The 18,065-nt window shown below is 62.3% G+C and overlaps 1 protein-coding gene across 1 annotated transcript in view; it reads right to left on the bottom strand.

Annotated features, from left to right (window-relative positions):
- The window catches only part of LOC122099671 (dedicator of cytokinesis protein 2-like), a gene marked incomplete at its 3' end in the record, with an annotated part of 28,684 nt that extends 13,395 nt beyond the window's left edge, over nt 1–15,289 (bottom strand). The window contains 9 exon segments of the mRNA XM_042670216.1: nt 1,272–1,353; nt 2,292–2,446; nt 3,442–3,577; nt 6,350–6,498; nt 7,177–7,273; nt 7,519–7,574; nt 7,780–7,820; nt 8,582–8,665; nt 15,198–15,289. Coding sequence (XP_042526150.1) covers nt 1,272–1,353; nt 2,292–2,446; nt 3,442–3,577; nt 6,350–6,498; nt 7,177–7,273; nt 7,519–7,574; nt 7,780–7,820; nt 8,582–8,665; nt 15,198–15,240 — 843 coding nt within the window.
- Between the last annotated feature and the right edge of the window lie 2,776 nt (nt 15,290–18,065).

The raw sequence follows: 18,065 nt of genomic DNA, 5'->3' as shown, positions 1-18,065 counted from the left end.
CACCGTGCGTGCGTGCGTGCCTGCCCCTTGTTTCTCTCCATCGTCAACGTCTTTCCATCCTTAGACAGAAGACACCTCCATTCTTAGTCATTTCTGGCCTCCCATTGGGATTTTTCTTTTTCCGGCATGTCTAGACCAGCGTCGGGCGCCCAGCTGTCCACCGCGGTGTCCGGCGTCCAGTGCACGGCCCGTGTGTCTGTGCAGGACACACCGCTGCCCCGGCCATCTCCGGACGGAGGCGTGGTCATGGCCGCATGGGGCGGCAGCGGGCACGGAGCGGCAGCGGGCACGGGGCGGCAGCGGGCACGGGGCGGCAGCGGGCACGGGGCGGCAGCGGGCACGGGGCGGCAGCGGGCCCGGGGCGGCAGCGGGCACGGGGCGGCAGCGGGCACGGGGCGCAGCGGGCACGGGGCGGCAGTGGGCACGGGGTAGCAGCGAGCGCAGGGCAGCGGCCGTCCGCTGAGCGCTCAAGCCGGGCACCCGGGCTCCCACCGTCTCGGCCTGCCCCACCACCCTTCCCCGCTCCTGTGCCACATCTGCCTCCCGGTTCCATCGGGGCCCGGGGGGACCGCGTTCATCAAGGTGGTGCGTGGGCTCCGACAGGCAACGCCGAACAACCTGACACCCATCAGCCCGGATCGCTGCACAGCGCGGCCGCTGCACTGAGCAGGCTGCGGCCAGAGATGATTGTAGAGCCAGGTGTGGCCATGATCGCGGTGGATCAACGCGGATCCAACCTGTCAGTTTAGGTCCCTGCCCAGCGGCTCCCTGGGTCTCTCCCCTGTGGTGCCAGCCCAAGTCCTGGCCAGGCCCTGTGCCTCTCCTTCCCCTGCGCCTCTCCTTCCCCGAGCCTCTCCTTCCCCACACATCTCCTCCCCCGCGCTGCCTGCCCAGAAATCCGTCACTGCAATGGCAGCTGGCGTCAGTGCTGCCCGTGTACGGGGCTGCTGACCCCGCCACGCTCACGCTCACTGTTCTAGAACAGTCCTGGGTCTTCCTGATATGTGGAGAATTCAGGTCACCCGTGGATCACCTGGAAAAGCCAAGCAGCCCCTCCCGCCCCCAGCGCCGGGGTCCCTGCTCACCGAGGTGCACACACGTGTGCAGGTAGCGCTGACCACAGCTTCCGGCCCAGGGGACAGACGGGGACGGCCAGAGGACCGAGACAGGCGGCCCGGTCACGTGACCCCGCCAGCCCCCACCCCCATCTCTGCCCAGGCCTGGCCCTCGGCCGTGGCCACGGCCTGCGCATGGCGGCCACGCTGGCTCACCGTGAACACCACCTTCAGGTTGTTGAGCATCTCGATCTCCTTCGGGAAGCCGCGGCTGCCCCAGCGCACCAGGTAGTTCTCACTGCGGGGGGGGGGGGGGGTGGGGGGAGGGAGGGAGGGGGAGAGCCGGCGTTGGTGAGGGGAGTGAGGGGTACGCACAAACCCCCCCACTGCCGCCCAGGCCCAGCCCGCCCTCCTCCTGCCCAGGATGCCCCCAAAAGCCTTCCGCACCCCCACCCCCCAGCACGCTCTCCTCCTGCCCGCCGCCCAGCCAGGGCAGACAAAGATCCAGAATCTCCATTTTCCTTCCACTGTGGAACCCTGGCCTGACTGACGTCACCATGGACATTGGAGAACTGAACGCAGCTGTGACTCCTCCCCCTCCCCCTCCCCCTCCTCTCCCTCCTGCCCCTCCTCTCCCTCCCCACCTCCTGTCCTTCCCCTTCATCCTTCCCCCTCCTCCCCTCCCTCCTCCTATCCTTCCCCTTCCTCCTCCTCCTATCCTTCCCCTTCCTCCTTCCCCCTCCTTCCCCCTCCTCCCCTCCCTCCTCCTCCTTCCTTCTCCTCCTCCTCCTATCCTTCCCCTTCCTCCTTCCCCCTCCTTCCCCCTCCTCCTCTTCCTCCTCCTCCCTCCTCCTCTTCCTCCTCCTCCTTCTCCCTTCTCCCCTTCCTCCTCCTCCTCCTTCCCCCTCCTCCCTTCCTCTTCCTCCTCCTCCCCTTCCTCCTCCTCCTATCCTTCTCCTTCCTTCTCCTCCTGCCCTTCCTTTTCCTCCTTCTCCCTCCTTCCCCCTCATCCCCTTCTCCCTCCTCCCCTTCCTCCTCCTTCTCCCTCCTCCTCTTCCTCCTCCTCCTTTCTCCCCTCCTCCCCTTCCTCCTCCTCCTTCTCCCTCCTCCCCCTGCTCCTCCCCCCTTGCCCTTCCTCTCCCAGCTCAGCCTCCCCGGCCGGCACCCGTCACCCGGGGCGGCTCAGGGCGCAGAGCCCCGGTCCCCGGGCCTCCTGCGAGGCCGCGGCACGCCCACCTTATGACGGCCTGCTTGCTGGGGTCATAGAGCGACATGAAGAGCTCGGCGTCCTCCCCGATGCGGCACACGAAGTTGCGCACGAACACGTAGAGGCTGTGGGTGGGCGAGGAGGAGAGCCGGGAGCACGCGCCGTAGTCGGCCTGGTCCCGGGACTGGGGGGGGGGGGGGGGAGAATCAGACCGCGGGGCTGACGCCAGCGGAGACACGGCCCGGACCCGGAGCTGCCGCGGGGCCCGCGCCCCGCACCCAGCGCCCAGGGCTTCCACCGCGCCACGTCCCCAAAGATGAACTCTACACGCTGCTCGTTGAAACCTTCATGAAGGGGTCTGGGCGGTGGGCTCAACCCTCCCTCCCTCCCTCCCTCCCTCATATGCACATGCTCACACGCACATGCATGCACATACATGCAAAAGAAAAGAGTGGTGGAGAAAGGAAGAATAAAAGAAAGGCAGGAAGAAGGGAGGGAAGGAAGAAGGGAGAAAAGAAAAGCTGGGCACTCTGGTGCACATCTGTAATGCCAGCACTCAAACGGAGGCAAGAGCGTTGCAAGTTCAAGGCCAGCCTGGCCTACTTACTGCCTCAAAACTCTATGGACAGAAATATGCATTAAAAAACAAACAAACAAAACAAAACAAGCTGAACTGGCGAGGTCCCACCAGGAGGAACTCGTAGGAGATCCGAACTCCTTCTGGTCCGGTGGGACCGGGTCCTGCCTGGCACCTCTCCACCCCGTCCACGCCCCCTGCCCCCCTCACACACACACTGGATTTCCACACCATCAGTGTTCAGAGCTCAGCTCTACCCCAGGGCCCTTCCTGCCGCTGTTCTACCAGCCTTGCAGCTGCCCAGGCCGGCGCGTCCACGGAGACCGGATCCCCTGCGTCTGCTCAGAGCTGGTCCCGACCTCTCCGGAATCAGAGGCCCCTCCCGGCCCTGCCGAGCAGTGACCCGGGCTCACCCCGGTTCACATCACCTTCCCTGTCGCCATCTGGAACCATCTGGAACTTACTTGCTCCCTGTCTTTACTTCGCTACCAGCCTCTGGTCAAAGCCATAATAAGGGGCTGAGGCGGCCGGGCCCCAGGCCCCGGGCTGGCCCCGAGGGACGGCTGGCCATGGCGGGGACTGCCCGGCCCGGGCCTGCTCACCATCTCCTCCCTGATGCGCTCCGTGATCTTCTCCGTGGCCTCCTGGTGTGCGTGGAAGAGGCTGATGATGCTGGTGCGGCCGGGGTCCAGGATGTTCCCATCCTCATCCCTCACGGTCAGGTCCAGCTCCAGGATTCTGAGGAGCACAGGACGGGGAGGGGGAGACCGGGCTGAGCTCCCAGGGCCAAGGGGCCCGGGGAGGGCCTGGCTCGGGGCTGGTGGGCCTGGGGAGGGCCAGGCGCGGGGCTGGTGGGCCCGGGAGGGCCAGGCGCGGGGCTGGTAGGCCCGGGAGGGCCGGGCGTGGGGCTGGTGGGCCCAGGGAGGGCCGGGCGCGGGGCTGGTGGGCCCAGGCAGGGCCAGGCGCGGGGCTGGTGGGCCCGGGAGGGCCAGGCGTGAGCTGGTGGGCCCGGGAGGGCCGGGTATGGGCTGGTGGGCCTGGGAGGGCAGGAAGCGGGGCTGGTGGGCCTGGGAGGGCCGGAAGCGGGGCTGGTGGGCCCGGGGAGGGCCGGGCGTGGGGTTGGTGGGCCTGGGAGGGCCAGGCGGGGCTGGTGGGCCCGGGAGGGCCGGAAGCGGGGCTGGTGGCACAGGCCAGCCTCTTCGCAAAGGCAGCCGGGAACACCGCCTTCCTTCAAAAGAGTCCTCCCTATAAGATCATCCCCAGAGTAACGCCGCTGGCCAGGGAGGATGGCCACGGTGCTGTCCCCTGAGCCAGCCGAGGAGGAAACCCCAGGACACGGACCAGAAGGCAAACGGCAGACAGACAAACACGTACCTTGTTGTTGAGAGAGAAATGGACGGGGGAGAGAGCCGGGGGGGGGGGGGCGGGGGGGCAACACTGTGACCTAATATTACGCAGCAGTATTTTAAAGTGTTAGCTGGGAGGGTGTGGTGACACACTCCTGCAATCCCAGCACTGAGCTGAGGCGGGAAGATCTCAGGTTCCGTCCAGCCCTGGGGACACAGCAAGGCCCTGCACGTGTTTACGCAGCGTTGGTGTGCGTAAGGAGACATCGCGCGCGAAAAAGAATGCGTGCGGCCTTGTGCGTGAAAACAGACAGCAACAAGCCAGATGGTCGGCTGCATGCTCACGGCCGGCCGGGCCGGCGCACGAAGAGAGATCTCTCCAGAGAAGGACCCGACCGCCGGCAGAGGGGAGGAGCTGGGGAGGGACCGGGGCCGGGGCTGGTGGAGGGGAGGGGGGAGCAGAGGCCCGGGCCTGTCTCCTGTGTGTGTGTGACATTTTACCACACGCACCCGTGCACAGGTATGCACACACAGACACAAAATCATCCTATTTGTTGTTGAAGGAGAGATGGCAAAATGGTGACCTAGAAAGGAATAGCACGGAGGCTCATGGATGGAGGCTCTCGGGTGGAGGCTCTCGGGTGGAGGCTCACGGGTGGAGGCTTGCAGGTGGAGGCTCGTGGGTGGCCTCCACTACCAGACACGGGGAGGGAGGTCGGGCTGGGGACCGGGGCTGAGAGGTAGGCACAGTCTGGGGTGTGCAGACGCAGAAGGTCACCGTGGCCCATGTTCAGTGGGAAATCCACTCCCTCAAGTCAGGGGGAAGCTCCGCCACGCAGCCACGCGGGCAGAGGCAAGCCCGGAGCCCCCGCGGGGCCCGGCCCCGTGCCCTGGGGGAGATGGTGCCCAGGCACCACGCTGCCGCCTCCTGCTTTCCTAGATTTATCCGGAGGAGTGCTCGGCCCAGCCCGGCACGGCCGGGAAGGAGGCCGCGCTGTGGAGCCAGTGCGTGGGGACAGGAACGGCCGGGGATGCCTCCTCCCTTCACGACGCTGTGAATGCTTCACAAAGCAAAAGGGGTGTGCGCCGTGGCTCCCGCCTGTAAACCCAGCCATGCGAGACCCAGACCACGGTTTCAGGAAAGAAAGGGAGAAGAGGGAGAAAAGGAAAAGGCCAGGCAGACGCTGCCGAGCCTCCCTGGCCCTGCAGAAACGCTCCCTCCGGGCTGGGAAGGTGGCTCAGTGGTAGAGCGCTTGCCTTGCATGCCTGAGGCCCTGGGTTCCATTCCTCAGCACCACATAAACAAAAAGAACAAAGCCGGAAGTGGCGCTGTGGCTCAAGTGGTAGAGCGCTAGCCTTGAGCTGAAGAGCTGAGGGACAGCGCCCAGGCCCAGAGTTCAAGCCCCACGACCGGACCCCAAAAAAAGAAACGCTCCCACCTCCGCCAGGCGCGCCAGAGGCAGCCACAGACAACACACACACGGAAAACCCACGGACAACCCACGCGGAAAACCCACGTGGAAAACACACACGGACAACACATCCAGACCAAACACGCAGACAACACATGAGGAAAACCCACGGACAAGCCACGCGGCCCTCGCTCCCCGGCCGGGTCCTGTGCCCACCCCCCACCCCGCTCTCTCTGGCTCTCTGTCTCTGGCTTGCTCTGTCTCTACTCTGCCTCTCTGCCTCTCTGTCTGTCTGTCTGTCTCTCTGTCTGTGTCTCTCTGTCTTCCTCTGTTGTTTCTGTGTGTTTCTGTCCCTCTCAGTCTCTGGTTCTTTCTCTGTACCTGTCTCTGTTTCTCTGGCTTGTTCTGTCTCGCTGTCTGTCTGTATCTCTGTCTCTGGCTTGGTCTGTCTTGCTGTCTGTCTGTCTGTCTCTGTTTCTCTCTGTCTCCCTCTGTCGTTCTTTGTCTCTTTCTGTGTGTTTGTCTCTGTCTGTCTCTGGTTCTTTCTCTCTTTCTCTGTACCTGCCTCTGTCTGTCCCTGTCTCTCTGTCTCTGCCTGTCTCCTCTCTCTGTGTGTCTGTCTGTCCCTGTCTCTCTGTCTCTGCCTGTCTCCTCTCTCTGTGTGTCTGTCTCTCTCCGTGTCTGTCTCTCTCCACCCCCTCGCCCTCTTCTCCCCACCCCGGGTGCCGTCCGCGGGCGCGCTGGCCGCTCACCGGTTGCCGTAGTCGATCTTGGACGTGACCTTCTGCTTCAGCTCCTTGAGCTCGTCCTTGGGCAGCGTCCCGGACAGGAGCTGCGCGCGCCACTCCACCAGCTCGCACATCATGGCCTGCAGCTGCAGGAAGCGCTCCTTCCGGCTGGCCTGGGGGGAACACGGGCATCGGCCATGGCCCGTCCAGCCCTGCCCAGCCCAGCCCTGCCCTGCCCCGCCCTGCCCAGCCCAGCCCAGCCCAGCCCAGCCCCAGCCCAGCCCAGCCCCAGCCCAGCCCAGCCCAGCCCTGTCCAGCCCTGCCCAGCCCAGCCCAGCCCAGCCCAGCCCAGCCCCAGCCCAGCCCAGCCCCAGCCCAGCCCAGCCCAGCCCAGCCCAGCCCAGCCCCAGCCCAGCCCAGCCCCAGCCCAGCCCTGCCCAGCCCAGCCCAGCCCAGCCCAGCCCTGCCCAGCCCAGCCCAGCCCAGCCCAGCCCAGCCCAGCCCAGCCCAGCCCTGCCCAGCCCTGCCCTGGCGCCCTGAGCCCTCCAGCTCTCGGCAGGTGGGGGGGCTATGTCCCCCAAATCACGCGCAGCGAGGCTTCGGGGGCCCCGAGGGAGAACAGGCGCTGGGGGCGTGGGGGGACTCGAAGCCGTGGATTGCCACAGCGAAGCCGACTCTCACGCCTCCACTGGGGCTGTGCAGCCGAGGGCCAGGGCTTGGCCTCTCTGGGCCCCTGTGGTCTCAGGCAGGCCCACGTGGGCTCGGCCACATGAAGAGAGTCCGAGGCAAAGGCCGGGGCGCCAGCGTGGATGGGCGGGCAGGAGGGCGGGCGGGCGTGAGGGAATGCTCACCACGTAGAGCTGCTTCCAGATGCCGCCCCACTCCCACAGCGTGGCCGCCACCTCCTGAGCCAGCGGGGTCTCCGCGGGAGCCACGCTCTCCGAGTGTCTGGAGGGAGAGGCCACCGTGAGACGCGGCAGCGCAGAGAGGCCGCCCCGGACCCCGCACTGGCCAGGGCCTCTGCGCCGGGCCCAGGGTCCCCCACTCCTCCCCCAGCTCCCACACCAACCGCGCCCCACAGCCCAGCGGGGAAGACCGGGGGGGGCAGCGCTGGGCACATGGCGCCGGCTGGCAAAGCACGGCCAGCTATGAGGGCACCGGGTCGGGGCGGGCTCAGGGCGGGTGGCACATACCCCCCTCTCTCCACCGTGGCCTCCTTGATGTGGATGAAGGACCTGGGGAAGATGCCCTGTGGGGAAACCCGGGGTGAGCAAGGCCCGGCCGCCGTCCCGCGGGAACGAGGGACGCCCAGAGGAGGAGAAAGGAGACAGGGAGCCAGAGAGGCCACAGCCCGGAGGCCGGGAGGTGGGCGGGGAGGGCGGGGTGCAGGCAGGCAGGGCACCCCAGGAGGACCGAGAGGCGGGGCTGTCCCTGCGCTCACACGCCCAGCTTACCTGCGACAGTTTGTGCTTTAGGAGATAGCCCCGGAACCAGTCTGCGAAGAGAAAACACGGGCGTGGGAGGAGCGGGCAGGGTCGCTCCTCTAGACTGTATGTGCAGCTGGGCAGTGTGCGGGTGTGTGTGTGTGTGTGTGTGTGTGTGTGTGTGTGTGCGTGCGTGCCCGCGTGTGCACGTGTACACACAAGCTCCTGCACCAGCACTGAGGCTTGATGCGGGGTCTGAGAGCCATCCCTTAGCTTTTTCGGTACAAGCCTGGGGCTCTGCCATCCGAGCCACGCCTCCACTTCTGGCTTGTTGATGGTTCGTTGGAGGTAAGAGTCTGATGGGCTTTTCTGGCCAGCCTGGCTTCCAACTGTGACGCTCAGCTCTCAGCCTCCTGAGTAGCTGGGCTTACAGGCGTGAGCTACGGGTGCCTGCCCACCGCGCACCAGCGAGGGGCCACAGGTCTGTGGATGCAGGGCTTGGTGCTCTCGGAGCCTGGCAGCCGCCTCTAGAAGCAGCCAGAGGCCCAGGTGCGCCAGGGCGCTGCGGATGCGTGACAAGGCCCCCCACCCCCCAGCCCAGCCAGGCCTCCGTGGGGAAGCGCAGACTCTCAGGGTCGGGAGGAAGTGAGCTCTGATGGCCGTGCCCCGTGCCAGCCTGCAGGCTGCAGATTCTCAGCCAGGGCGTGAGGCCCCTTGGGCTCGGGGAGCTGTGGGCGCCGTGGTCTAGGAAGATCACGGTGCTGTGTCTGGAGCCTGTGGCCCGGTGTCTGTACACGGTCGTGGGATGGGGGGCGCGTGGGCCGTGGCTCACCTCCACAGGTCTCCTGTATCCGCACCACATCGCCGATCTGCAGGGAGAGCTGCGGCGCCTGGCCGCCCTGGAAGTTGGAGATGGCTGCGGAGATCGGGGAGAGAGGCATGAGGCCCCCGAACCCCAGACCTGGGTGTTTCCCACCGCCCCGCAGCTGTGGCCCAGTGCCTGGGGCCTCTGCTCACACCCCGAGCCTGACCTCCCCACGGGGACCCCGCACGGCCTCCCTTGGGCCCAGGAGCCGTCCATCCCAGCCGCACAGAAGACGCGGAGCCACCGACAAATCCAACAACGTGGCCAGGAAGTGGGGGGCGGGGGACTGGCTGAGTTCCCACCCCAGTGCGCCACCCTGTGCCCCCCACCACGCCGGCCCTCTGATGTCCCCGCCGGCCGGCCTGTCCCGCTCTGCCCAGCCCAACCTGCTTCCGTCCAACCCAAGCCAACCCTGGTTCCTCTCCCAACAGAGAAAGCAAGGCAATCCAGGCAGAGGGTGGAATATCACTCAGCCAGGAAAAGGAAGGAAGAGTGAACCATAGGATGGTGTGGATGGGACTTGAAGGCAAGGTATTACTCCATTCCACTTAGATGAAGACGGGAAGAGGAAACTCCAGAGATGGAGAGCAGCCCCATGGCTTCGGACTGAGGGAGAGGGCGAGGAAGGGACTTCTTTTTGTTTAATTTTGTAGATCCAATGGTGTGTTGTGGAGTAGCAAATCGTCTCCGGCTAGGAAACATGGACGGTTTTGTCTTTCAGTGTGTTCCATGGCTCCACATTGTGCACTGCGTTTTTTTAACTAATTAATCAATCATTACTATTTTTTTGGTCAGGGCTGAGGGTTCGACGCCAGCCTGGGGCCCAGCCTGGAGGCGCGCCTCTAGCGCTGTCGCCGCTGGCTATTTTAGGGTCTTACTTCCAGATGTGGGCCTGGGCTTCCCGCCCTCTCAGGGATTGCAGGCGGACCCCGGGGCGTCCACGGAGACGGAGGGCGTCCCCTGGGCCAGCTGGGCCCTGCGTCCTTCCCGAGGGGCGGGGAAATGCTGACACCCCGGTCCTGGCCTCAAACCTTAATCCTCCCGGCTCAGCCCCCCAGGCAGCTAGGATGACGGGTGTGAGCCACCGAGCCCAGCCCGGGGACTGGGCACCTCAAGATGGCCGCTGTAGAATGTAACATCCCGTTGGGAGCCTCGGGGTATCTTAGAGACACAGCCCTGAAGTTAAAGACTAAAGGCCCCTCAGTCAACTTGGAATAAAGTAATCCTCTTTTAAGAGGGATTCCCACAGAGCCCTCGGGCCAGGGCACCCCGCCCCGCCCCACCCTGCCCCCTCTCCTGCCTTCCCCCCCACAGCCTGCTTCCACCTCCCTGCTTTTGGCCTGGTTTCAGGACTTCTTCCCAGCTCCCTGCTGTCCCTGGTGCACGGGCAGATTTTCAGTGTGGAGGTCAGAGGTCAGAGGTCAGAGGTCAGAGGACTGCGGACTTGGCCCTGTATCCAACAGGGCTCAGCAGGACACCTCCCAGGGCCGAGAACGGGAGGCAGGGCTGGCTTGGGCCCTCCCCCCACCTCTCTCCTGGGTGTCTCCCCCAGCAGTGTCCCCCCCAACGCCAGGCGGGAGGGCTCCCCAGGGCCCAAGCTGGACGTCAGGGAGGGAGAAGGGGGGCGGGTTTGACTTCAGCCTCTGACCCGGGGCCTCCGTTCCCAGGCCTCTGGGGGGCGGGGAGCTGTCAGGGCTGTCAAGGGAAGTGGCTTTCTTGCGAATCCCCATTCTGTGGATTTTCTAAATGACTCACAGGAAGCGCTGCACCCCGAGGAGGCTTATCTCTGCTTCTGCATCTCCACCAGGCCCACCCACCAGCGACTCTCTCCCAGCCCCAGCCCCTGTGCGGCTGAGTGAACACAGGGGGCCCCCACCCCACTCCCCACACAGGGGTCCCGGGAGAACCCGCCCCATGCCAAAGGACAGCAGCCCCCCCCCCCTCCCCACAGCAATTACTGCTGGGGCAGAGGGCTAGCCTGAGCTCCGGGCCATCTCAGGCCCTGATGCCAGCGGACCCGCACTCGAGCCCAGGCCAGTAAGCCCCCGGCAGCCATTCCGACACGCGTGGGATCTCCATCAGCATGAAAGCGGGAATCGCCCCAGGACCCCATGTTCTTCCCAGAGCAGTTATCTTCTGCTCATCAAGGGCCCGAACCAAGGGGACAGAATGAGACAGGACGGAGCTCCGACCAACCGCACACCACCAGACAGAAACACAGGCTCCTCCGTTGGCAGACGGGGAAACAGAGGCCCAGGACAGAGGGGAGATGTCTCCAGCAGAAAGAGTCACGGGTAACGCTCTAAGTGCCCACTGCCCTGGGCCTGTCTTCCAGGAGAACAGCAGACTTGCCCTGTGCATGCATTGCTGGCCAAGCACACAGCCCTGTCACAGACACCTGTGGGCTCCCACAGCTGGGGCACCGGGTCACAGGCCTGGGCAGGCCGGAGGCCCCAAGAGCTAGCTCTGACCGTTCACTTAGTTGTCACCATAACCTGCAAGGTATCTCACACACACACACACACACACACACAGGAATACCTATAGCACAAGACAGCCACAGATTCGAACCCAGAGCAGAGCTCAAAGTCCTGCTTCGCTGACCAGCCCGTTCCTGCGTCCAGTTTATCCTCTCGGGATGGCCGCAAGCGACGCGGTGCTAGCACGCTGGACATGGCATTCCCGGCACACCAGGGGCCCGGCCCTCACCGGATGGCTATTACGTTTGATAGTTTGTGTGTTTAACCTGGTTTGCTTTTTCTTTTGTCCTTTATTCTTTGTTCCTGGGGACGGAAGCCAGGACATGGCCCTGGCTCGGCTGTGCGTTTCCCCAATGAGCCACACTGCAGCCCCGATGGCAGCGGTGCCTGCGCTGGCTTTAGTGAACCTCAGTTCCACAGGAGGAAAGTCGGGGTTCCCAGGGAGGGGATTTTGACCCAACTTGGGGAGAGGTTGGCGGGGGGCAGGACGGGAGCGGCCAGCGTCCGGCAGGGACCAGCAATGTCGCCCAGCTGTGCACTGGCCCGACCACGGCCCAGTCCACCCCTGCTGGTCCGTCAGACGCCGGCCCCCGCCGGAGGCAGAGGCCGCGGGAGCGGTCAGGTTACTGGATTCATGTAGGTGTCACGGGACCTCAGCTTGATCCTGAAAGTGGGGGTTGCTAGAAAAAGAGAAACTGGCCCCTCACAGATTCTGTGGCACCTGTGGTCACCCTGACACGCACGTTGGCCACGGTGTCAGCCACGGACCACGAGCCCCACACACACCAGACCCTGCCCGGACCACACACTACGCGCGACACAAACCTCAGGCTTCCAGAAGTTCCCACAGTAACAGAAAGCACAGGAACAGGTCCTGCAGGGCGCTGACGGCCCGCGGGGGACCCTCTGCCCCCCGGGCGGCCGGAGGCCGAGGCCGGCCCCAGCATCGCACTGGCATCTCACCGGGCCTTCCCTGCGCTCCACAGGCACCGGCACGCACGCACACACATACGCACGCATGCACGCTCTTACACACACCCATGTTCCCGTCCACACAGAGCTGGAAGAGGGCATCAGCTCTGCATCTCCAAACAGAGTGCGGTGGACTCCGCACCCGCAGGCTGGGAGGGCAGGGACACCACGCGGCCCCCTCTACCTCCCCAGCCTCCAGACCAAGGGAAAAACAAACACGAGAAACCAGTCTGAAGAGAGAGGAGCCCGGCTGCCACCACTGCCATCGCCGCCACTGCCAGGGCTCTCTGAGAAGCCAGGCCCCACGAGGGAAGGGAAGTGAGAGTGGACGGAGAGGAGGGTGGAGGGAGGGAGGGAGGGAAGGGCAGCCTCGGGCACTGGGCAGGGCTGGGAGGGGTGAAAAGGGCAGAGGGGGGAGGGGAGTCGCTGGACGCTGGAAGTGAGATGGACAGCCGGCAGGTTCATGCAGCCCCACTGTGGCCAGGGGCCAAATGCAGGTGTCCAGGGCGTGGAGAAGAGCTCCACCCAGAGGGCCTGGCAGGGAAGGGGTGGGTGGCACAGTGAAGGCAGTTCCCTTGAGAGGCCGTTAGAAACCCAAACCCTCCAGCCCTTCCCCTGCCTCTCAGATTCACCCACCCATATACCCACTCACCTGTCCATCCCTCCATCCCTCCATCCATCCATCCACTCACCCATATACCCACTCACCTATCCATCCTTCCATCCCTCCATCCACCCACCCACCCACCCACCCATATACCCACTCACCTATCTATCCCTCCATCCATCCATCCCTCCCTCCATCCCTCCATCCACCCATCCATTTATCCACCCATCCATCCAACCACCCAACTATCCCTCCATCCATCCATCCATCCATCCATCCACCCACCCACCCACCCATCCATCCATCCATCCACCCATCTATCCCTCCATCCATCCACCCATCTATCCCTCCCTTCATCCATCCATCCATCTATCCACCCATCCATCCACCCATCCATCCATCCACCCATCCATCCATCCATCCACCCATCTATCCCTCCATCCATCCACCCATCTATTCCTCCATCCATCCACCCATCTATTCCTCCATCCATCCACCCATCTATCCCTCCATCCATCCACCCATCTATCTATCCATCTGTCCATCCACCCATCCACCTATCCACCTATCCATCTACCCACCAATCTGCCAATCCATCCATCCATCCATCCAGCCAGCCATCCATCCAGCCACCCATCCATCCATCCACCCATCCACCCATCCACCTACCCATCTATCCATCCATCCGTCCATCTACCCATCAACCTATCCATCTACCCACCAATCTACCAATCCATCCATCCAACCAACAGCTATTAATGGACACCTGTCCTGTCTGGACACTACACAGGACAAGAAGGACCAGATGTAGCCACCCCAAGCACAGACAATCCAACACAAGGCAGCAGTGAGGCATGATGGGATGCTGGCAGGAGTGTTCCGGAACCAGGGAGCCAGAGCTCCACCCGGGAAGCAGTTCTCCCCCTTCACCTCCCCGAGAAATGGGGCTGATAACTGTGCTTCTCACGGCTCCATTCAGAAAGCAAGATTCTTCCCGGGTCGGAAGCTTCCTGAGGCAGCGAGTATGGACCTCACTACCCTCCTGGGACCATCCACAGCAGAGATGCGCTGGACTCCATTGATTGGAAGGGACGGTGAGACTCATTTTCTTACTCCAGAGCTCTTGGCTCCCAGAATTCACTTTCCTTTGTCAGTTGCCGGGCTTGAACTCAGGGCCTGGGCGCTGTCTCTGAGCTGTTTTGCTCAAGGCTAGCGCTCTACCACGTTAAGCCACAGCTCCACTTGAGTTTTTAGATGGTTCATTGGAGACAAGAGTCTCACAGACTTTCCTGCCTGGGCTGGCTTCGAACCGTGATCCTCAGCTCTCAGCCTCCTGAGTAGCTGGGATGACAGGTGTGAGCCACCGGTGCCTCCCAGAATTCATACTTTGAACAGATCGGGTTGGCTTACAAAAGGTTTTCCAAGCGCACTTTCCCAGGGGTCGTTCAGCTGGCTCCCACAAGCGGGGTTTAGTGAATTCACAACACAGCACCACTGTGTCTGTCTGTGTAGAACCCCCCGGACTGAGGACCGCTGTCTCCCAGAGACCCACAGCAGCTCCCTGGTATTCACACTTCCCTGCCTTCACCCCAGGCTGCACAGGCTGTCGGGGGGGACAGAGTCTGAAACAGAAATCACTATCACTGCAGAAGGACCTCTGGTGCTTTAAGGAAAATCAGCGCGCTCTGAGACGCTGCTCTGACCCGGCTTTGGAGCCCAGGGCGCCGAGGCCAGGAGGGCGCAGGTGGCCTGCCTGAGACCGTGCTGGATCTAGCATGGCTACTGGAGGCCATGACGTGTCACCACCCTGCTTACGTGCCCAGGGCCCTCCCACGGCCCCGGCACGCTCACTCTTCTGTCTACCCGGCGTCCCTCCACACGGGCAGAAGCAGAGACAGGTGCCCTTCCCTGCTCAGGGCTCCAGAAACCTCCAGCAACAGAGGGAGAAGCAGCCCCGGGTCTCCCGTTGCATTTTCAGATTCGAATTTGCGCTCCAGTGCATCTGATTGCACCAACGGCTCCGCTAGCCGGGCAGCACCTGCCTCCCTCCCCCGCCCCACTTCCGGCCCAAGGGAGGCCTGGCCTGGGCTTCGGAGCTCAGAGAAAGAAGGCCCTGGGCTGGGCCTGGGCCTCCACAAGTCTCCCTGGGGGGCCACCCATGCTGAATCAGGGTCTTCTGAGCCAAGAAGGCAGCAGGGCCTGAGGGCCTGAGGCCAAGGTGGGAACGGCCCCCCTCCCCCACCCCAGGAGGCCAAGTCTCCAGGTGGGGCCGTGCCAGGCTCCTAGGAGGGGCCAGGGGTCCTGTGATCCCACCTGGGCCCCGGGAGGACATGCCGGGAAGGTGTCCACCTTCCTCCCCCCTTCCTCTGTCCCAGGACCCCCGGTAGGGACGTGGGGAGATGCGCCCCAGACCCCCACCCGGCCAGGGTGGCAGGTGCCACGCATCTTCCCGCGCCAGGCTGGCCGCCCAGGTCCTTCCTCCCGGGCTCCCAGCTGGATCCCGCCCGCCCCGGCCCGCACCTACCCACGCCGAGCAGTTCCTTGTCGGTCCTGCGCCAGGGGGCCATGGCTGCCCGGGCCTGGTCCTCCCGTGGGGAACCGGCAGGGGTGGCAGGGCTGCAGGGCCACTTCCTTCCTCTTCGTGAACTCTCAGGTCCCGCCCTCCCCTCACTTCCCTCCCTCTGCCGCCCGCAGCAGGCCAGATGGCTGCCAGGGACCCGGCTCTGAAGGCCACCCACTGGTGTCTTCCCCAGGTGAGTGGGCCCGCCCAGATAACCCTGGGAGTAGTTTTCCGGATCTCTGAGTGTCCTGGTTCCACAGCTCCTACCTTCCCTGCGCAGGACTGGGCTTCTGTGGCAAGCGTCCACCGATCCCAACTCAGCCCAAGCAGCGCAGACTGCAGGCATGCATCATGATAGGAGCCCGGTGGGTATCCCCTCCACCATCCTAGGCCTTTGCAGGGATGACCGGAGTGAACTACCAGGACAAGCCCTCACCCACGTTTGTGGTCTTCCTAAATGCTGTGGTTGGAGTAGGCGCACCTCTGACTGGCTCCGTGATGGTTGATCTGTCAACTTGATCGGCTTCAGAGGTGTCTTCTGATGAGGACATGCTAGACCTCTCCACTTGCAGGGAGTTTGGTCTTCTTGCGATCCTAGACCAAAAGACGCATCAGCGAGACAGCTGCTGAAGTTTGTTAAGATCTGTAGATTGAAAAATATGAACCCTGTCAATGTTTCGTTTTCTTTAGTTATTTGGTCTTTGGGCTTCAGTTGTTGAGGATATTTTAACTAAAAAAATCTAGCTAGGCACAAGTGGCTAATGCCTATAATCTGGGCTCCTCAAGAGCCTGAGATCTAAGGTTGGAGGTTCAAAGCCAGCCCAGGCAGCAATGTCTGTGGAACTCTTTTATCTCCAATTAATCAGCAAAAACCTGGAAGTGCAGCTGTCGCTCAATTGGCAGAGCATTAGCTTTGAGCCAATAGCTCTCAGGGACAGTGTCTGGGTTCAAGCCCCAGGACCAATAAGTATGTGCGCACATGCACACATACACATACACACAAAATCTAACACAGACTGAGAACCAGGGCTGGGAAGGTGGCTCAGTGGTAGAGCGCTTGCCTTGCATGCATGAGGCCCTGGGTTCGATTCCTCAGCACCACATAAGCAAAAAGAAAAAAGCCGGAAGTGGCGCTGTGGCTCAAGTGGTAGAGCGCTAGCCTTGAGCTGAAGAGCTGAGGGACAGCGCCCAGGCCCAGAGTTCAGGCCCCCCGGCCGGACCTCCCCTCCCCCCGCAAAAAATGCTCAGGACCAGAAATGCCTCAGATTTCTTTTTATTGTAAAATATTTGCAAATACACGATAGATTTGGGATGCGAATTCATTCATTCCACGCTCTCATATCCCCGAGGGGAGCTTTGTGTGCTGCACTGGGGTTGTATCCTGGCCCAGGGACCCGGTGCTGAACTTTTAGTTCTTTGCATTCAGACCAGGGCTGGCCAGCTGTTACCTGCTGTGTCCTTTGGTTTGGAGCATGCATCTTCTCCAGGTTCTCTGGGGGCTGGGCAGGGGGGAGGAAGTCCTTTCCTTTATGTCATGGTTTTGTACAGTTCTAGTTTGGTTTTGCCTGTTTAAGTCAGGAAATTGAGGGCATGTTTACAAGGTTCCTCGTTAAAGGGAACCCCCGTCTCGGTGGGTGTGAGGAGGTAGTGTGGTTGGTAAGGCCTCCATGCTGTAGCCCGCACTGGCTTTGGGCTCAGATCCTTCTGCCTCAGCCTCCTAAGGGCTGGGTTCCAGGTGTGCCTCACCACACCGGTATGAGAATTACAGGTGCGTCCTCTGTCCACATATCAGACTCATCTATGTTGGCAGTGCTGGGCACAGAGCCCAGGGCCTCCCCCAGCCTGTCTCATCAGCAGTTTCTGTCGTCATGGTGGGGTCCTGGGAAGAGGTCCTGAGTCCTCTGTGATTTTGCCTGATAAGGTGGATACTGTCTTTACTGTAGTGAAATGCCTGAGGCAGGCTAAGTAAAACCGGTCCATTTCCCTCACACTTCCCGGGCCTTCCTTCCCCGTAGCCCTTATCATGGGCAGGCCCGTGGACACGTCAGGGCCCAGGCCTCCTCTCCTCTATGAGCCCCCAGGCCCTGAGTCAGGCTGCTGCCCTGCCAACCTCATGGCATCCCCATCGGCTCCGGAGCGGCGCTCAGGTTACAGCTGCACCGGGGTCTTCAGCGGTGGCCTTTCCAGAGCCCTGTGCTGCTCAGGGGAAGAGCCACACTCGAGCATGCTGGCTGCTCTTCATGTTATTTTCTACACGACGTCACTTGCAGAGGCAAATGTACCTTGGGAATTCATGTCTGTATTTCCTTTGTCTAATTATATTATTAGCAATAGGAGAGAATGATCTCAAGATCGGTCTTGTTCTTCTTACATGACTGGGAGAATACATTAGTGCATCAATGGGGCTTAAGTTTTCCCTGTGGAAAGGATTTTAAGTAACGACTAAAAGCTCCGTTTAGGGCTTCTGGTGCAGCGGTTACCCACCCCGCAGCTCCCACACGCAGTGACTCTGAGTATACTCTCCTCTGTCCTGGACATTAACTCACATTTTCTCTTTTTGACTTCATGGGCAGGAGTTTGTCAATCTCGCCAATGGGTTTAGATAACGTGCTTTTTTCTTTGTACATTCTCTATTATGTACTGGTGTATCAACTCATTGAATCTTGATGGTCCAACTGCTATGTGTAGGTTTTAAATCTACACAGGGAAACACACCGCTAATGTGTCAAAATTACTTGCCTTCCCCTGCTTGAGTCATAAAAATCTAAGCTGTGTAGATGACTACGGAGACTAAGAAATGTGCTTTAAATAAAGAAAACCTGTAACTACATA

This window comes from Dipodomys spectabilis, unplaced genomic scaffold (assembly GCF_019054845.1).
Source record: "Dipodomys spectabilis isolate Male_0828 unplaced genomic scaffold, ASM1905484v1 ptg000528l, whole genome shotgun sequence".
In the NCBI taxonomy this organism is placed as follows: domain Eukaryota; kingdom Metazoa; phylum Chordata; class Mammalia; order Rodentia; family Heteromyidae; genus Dipodomys; species Dipodomys spectabilis.
The sequence above is the reverse complement of the archived record's forward strand: the minus strand, read 5'-3'. Positions and strand labels throughout refer to the sequence as shown.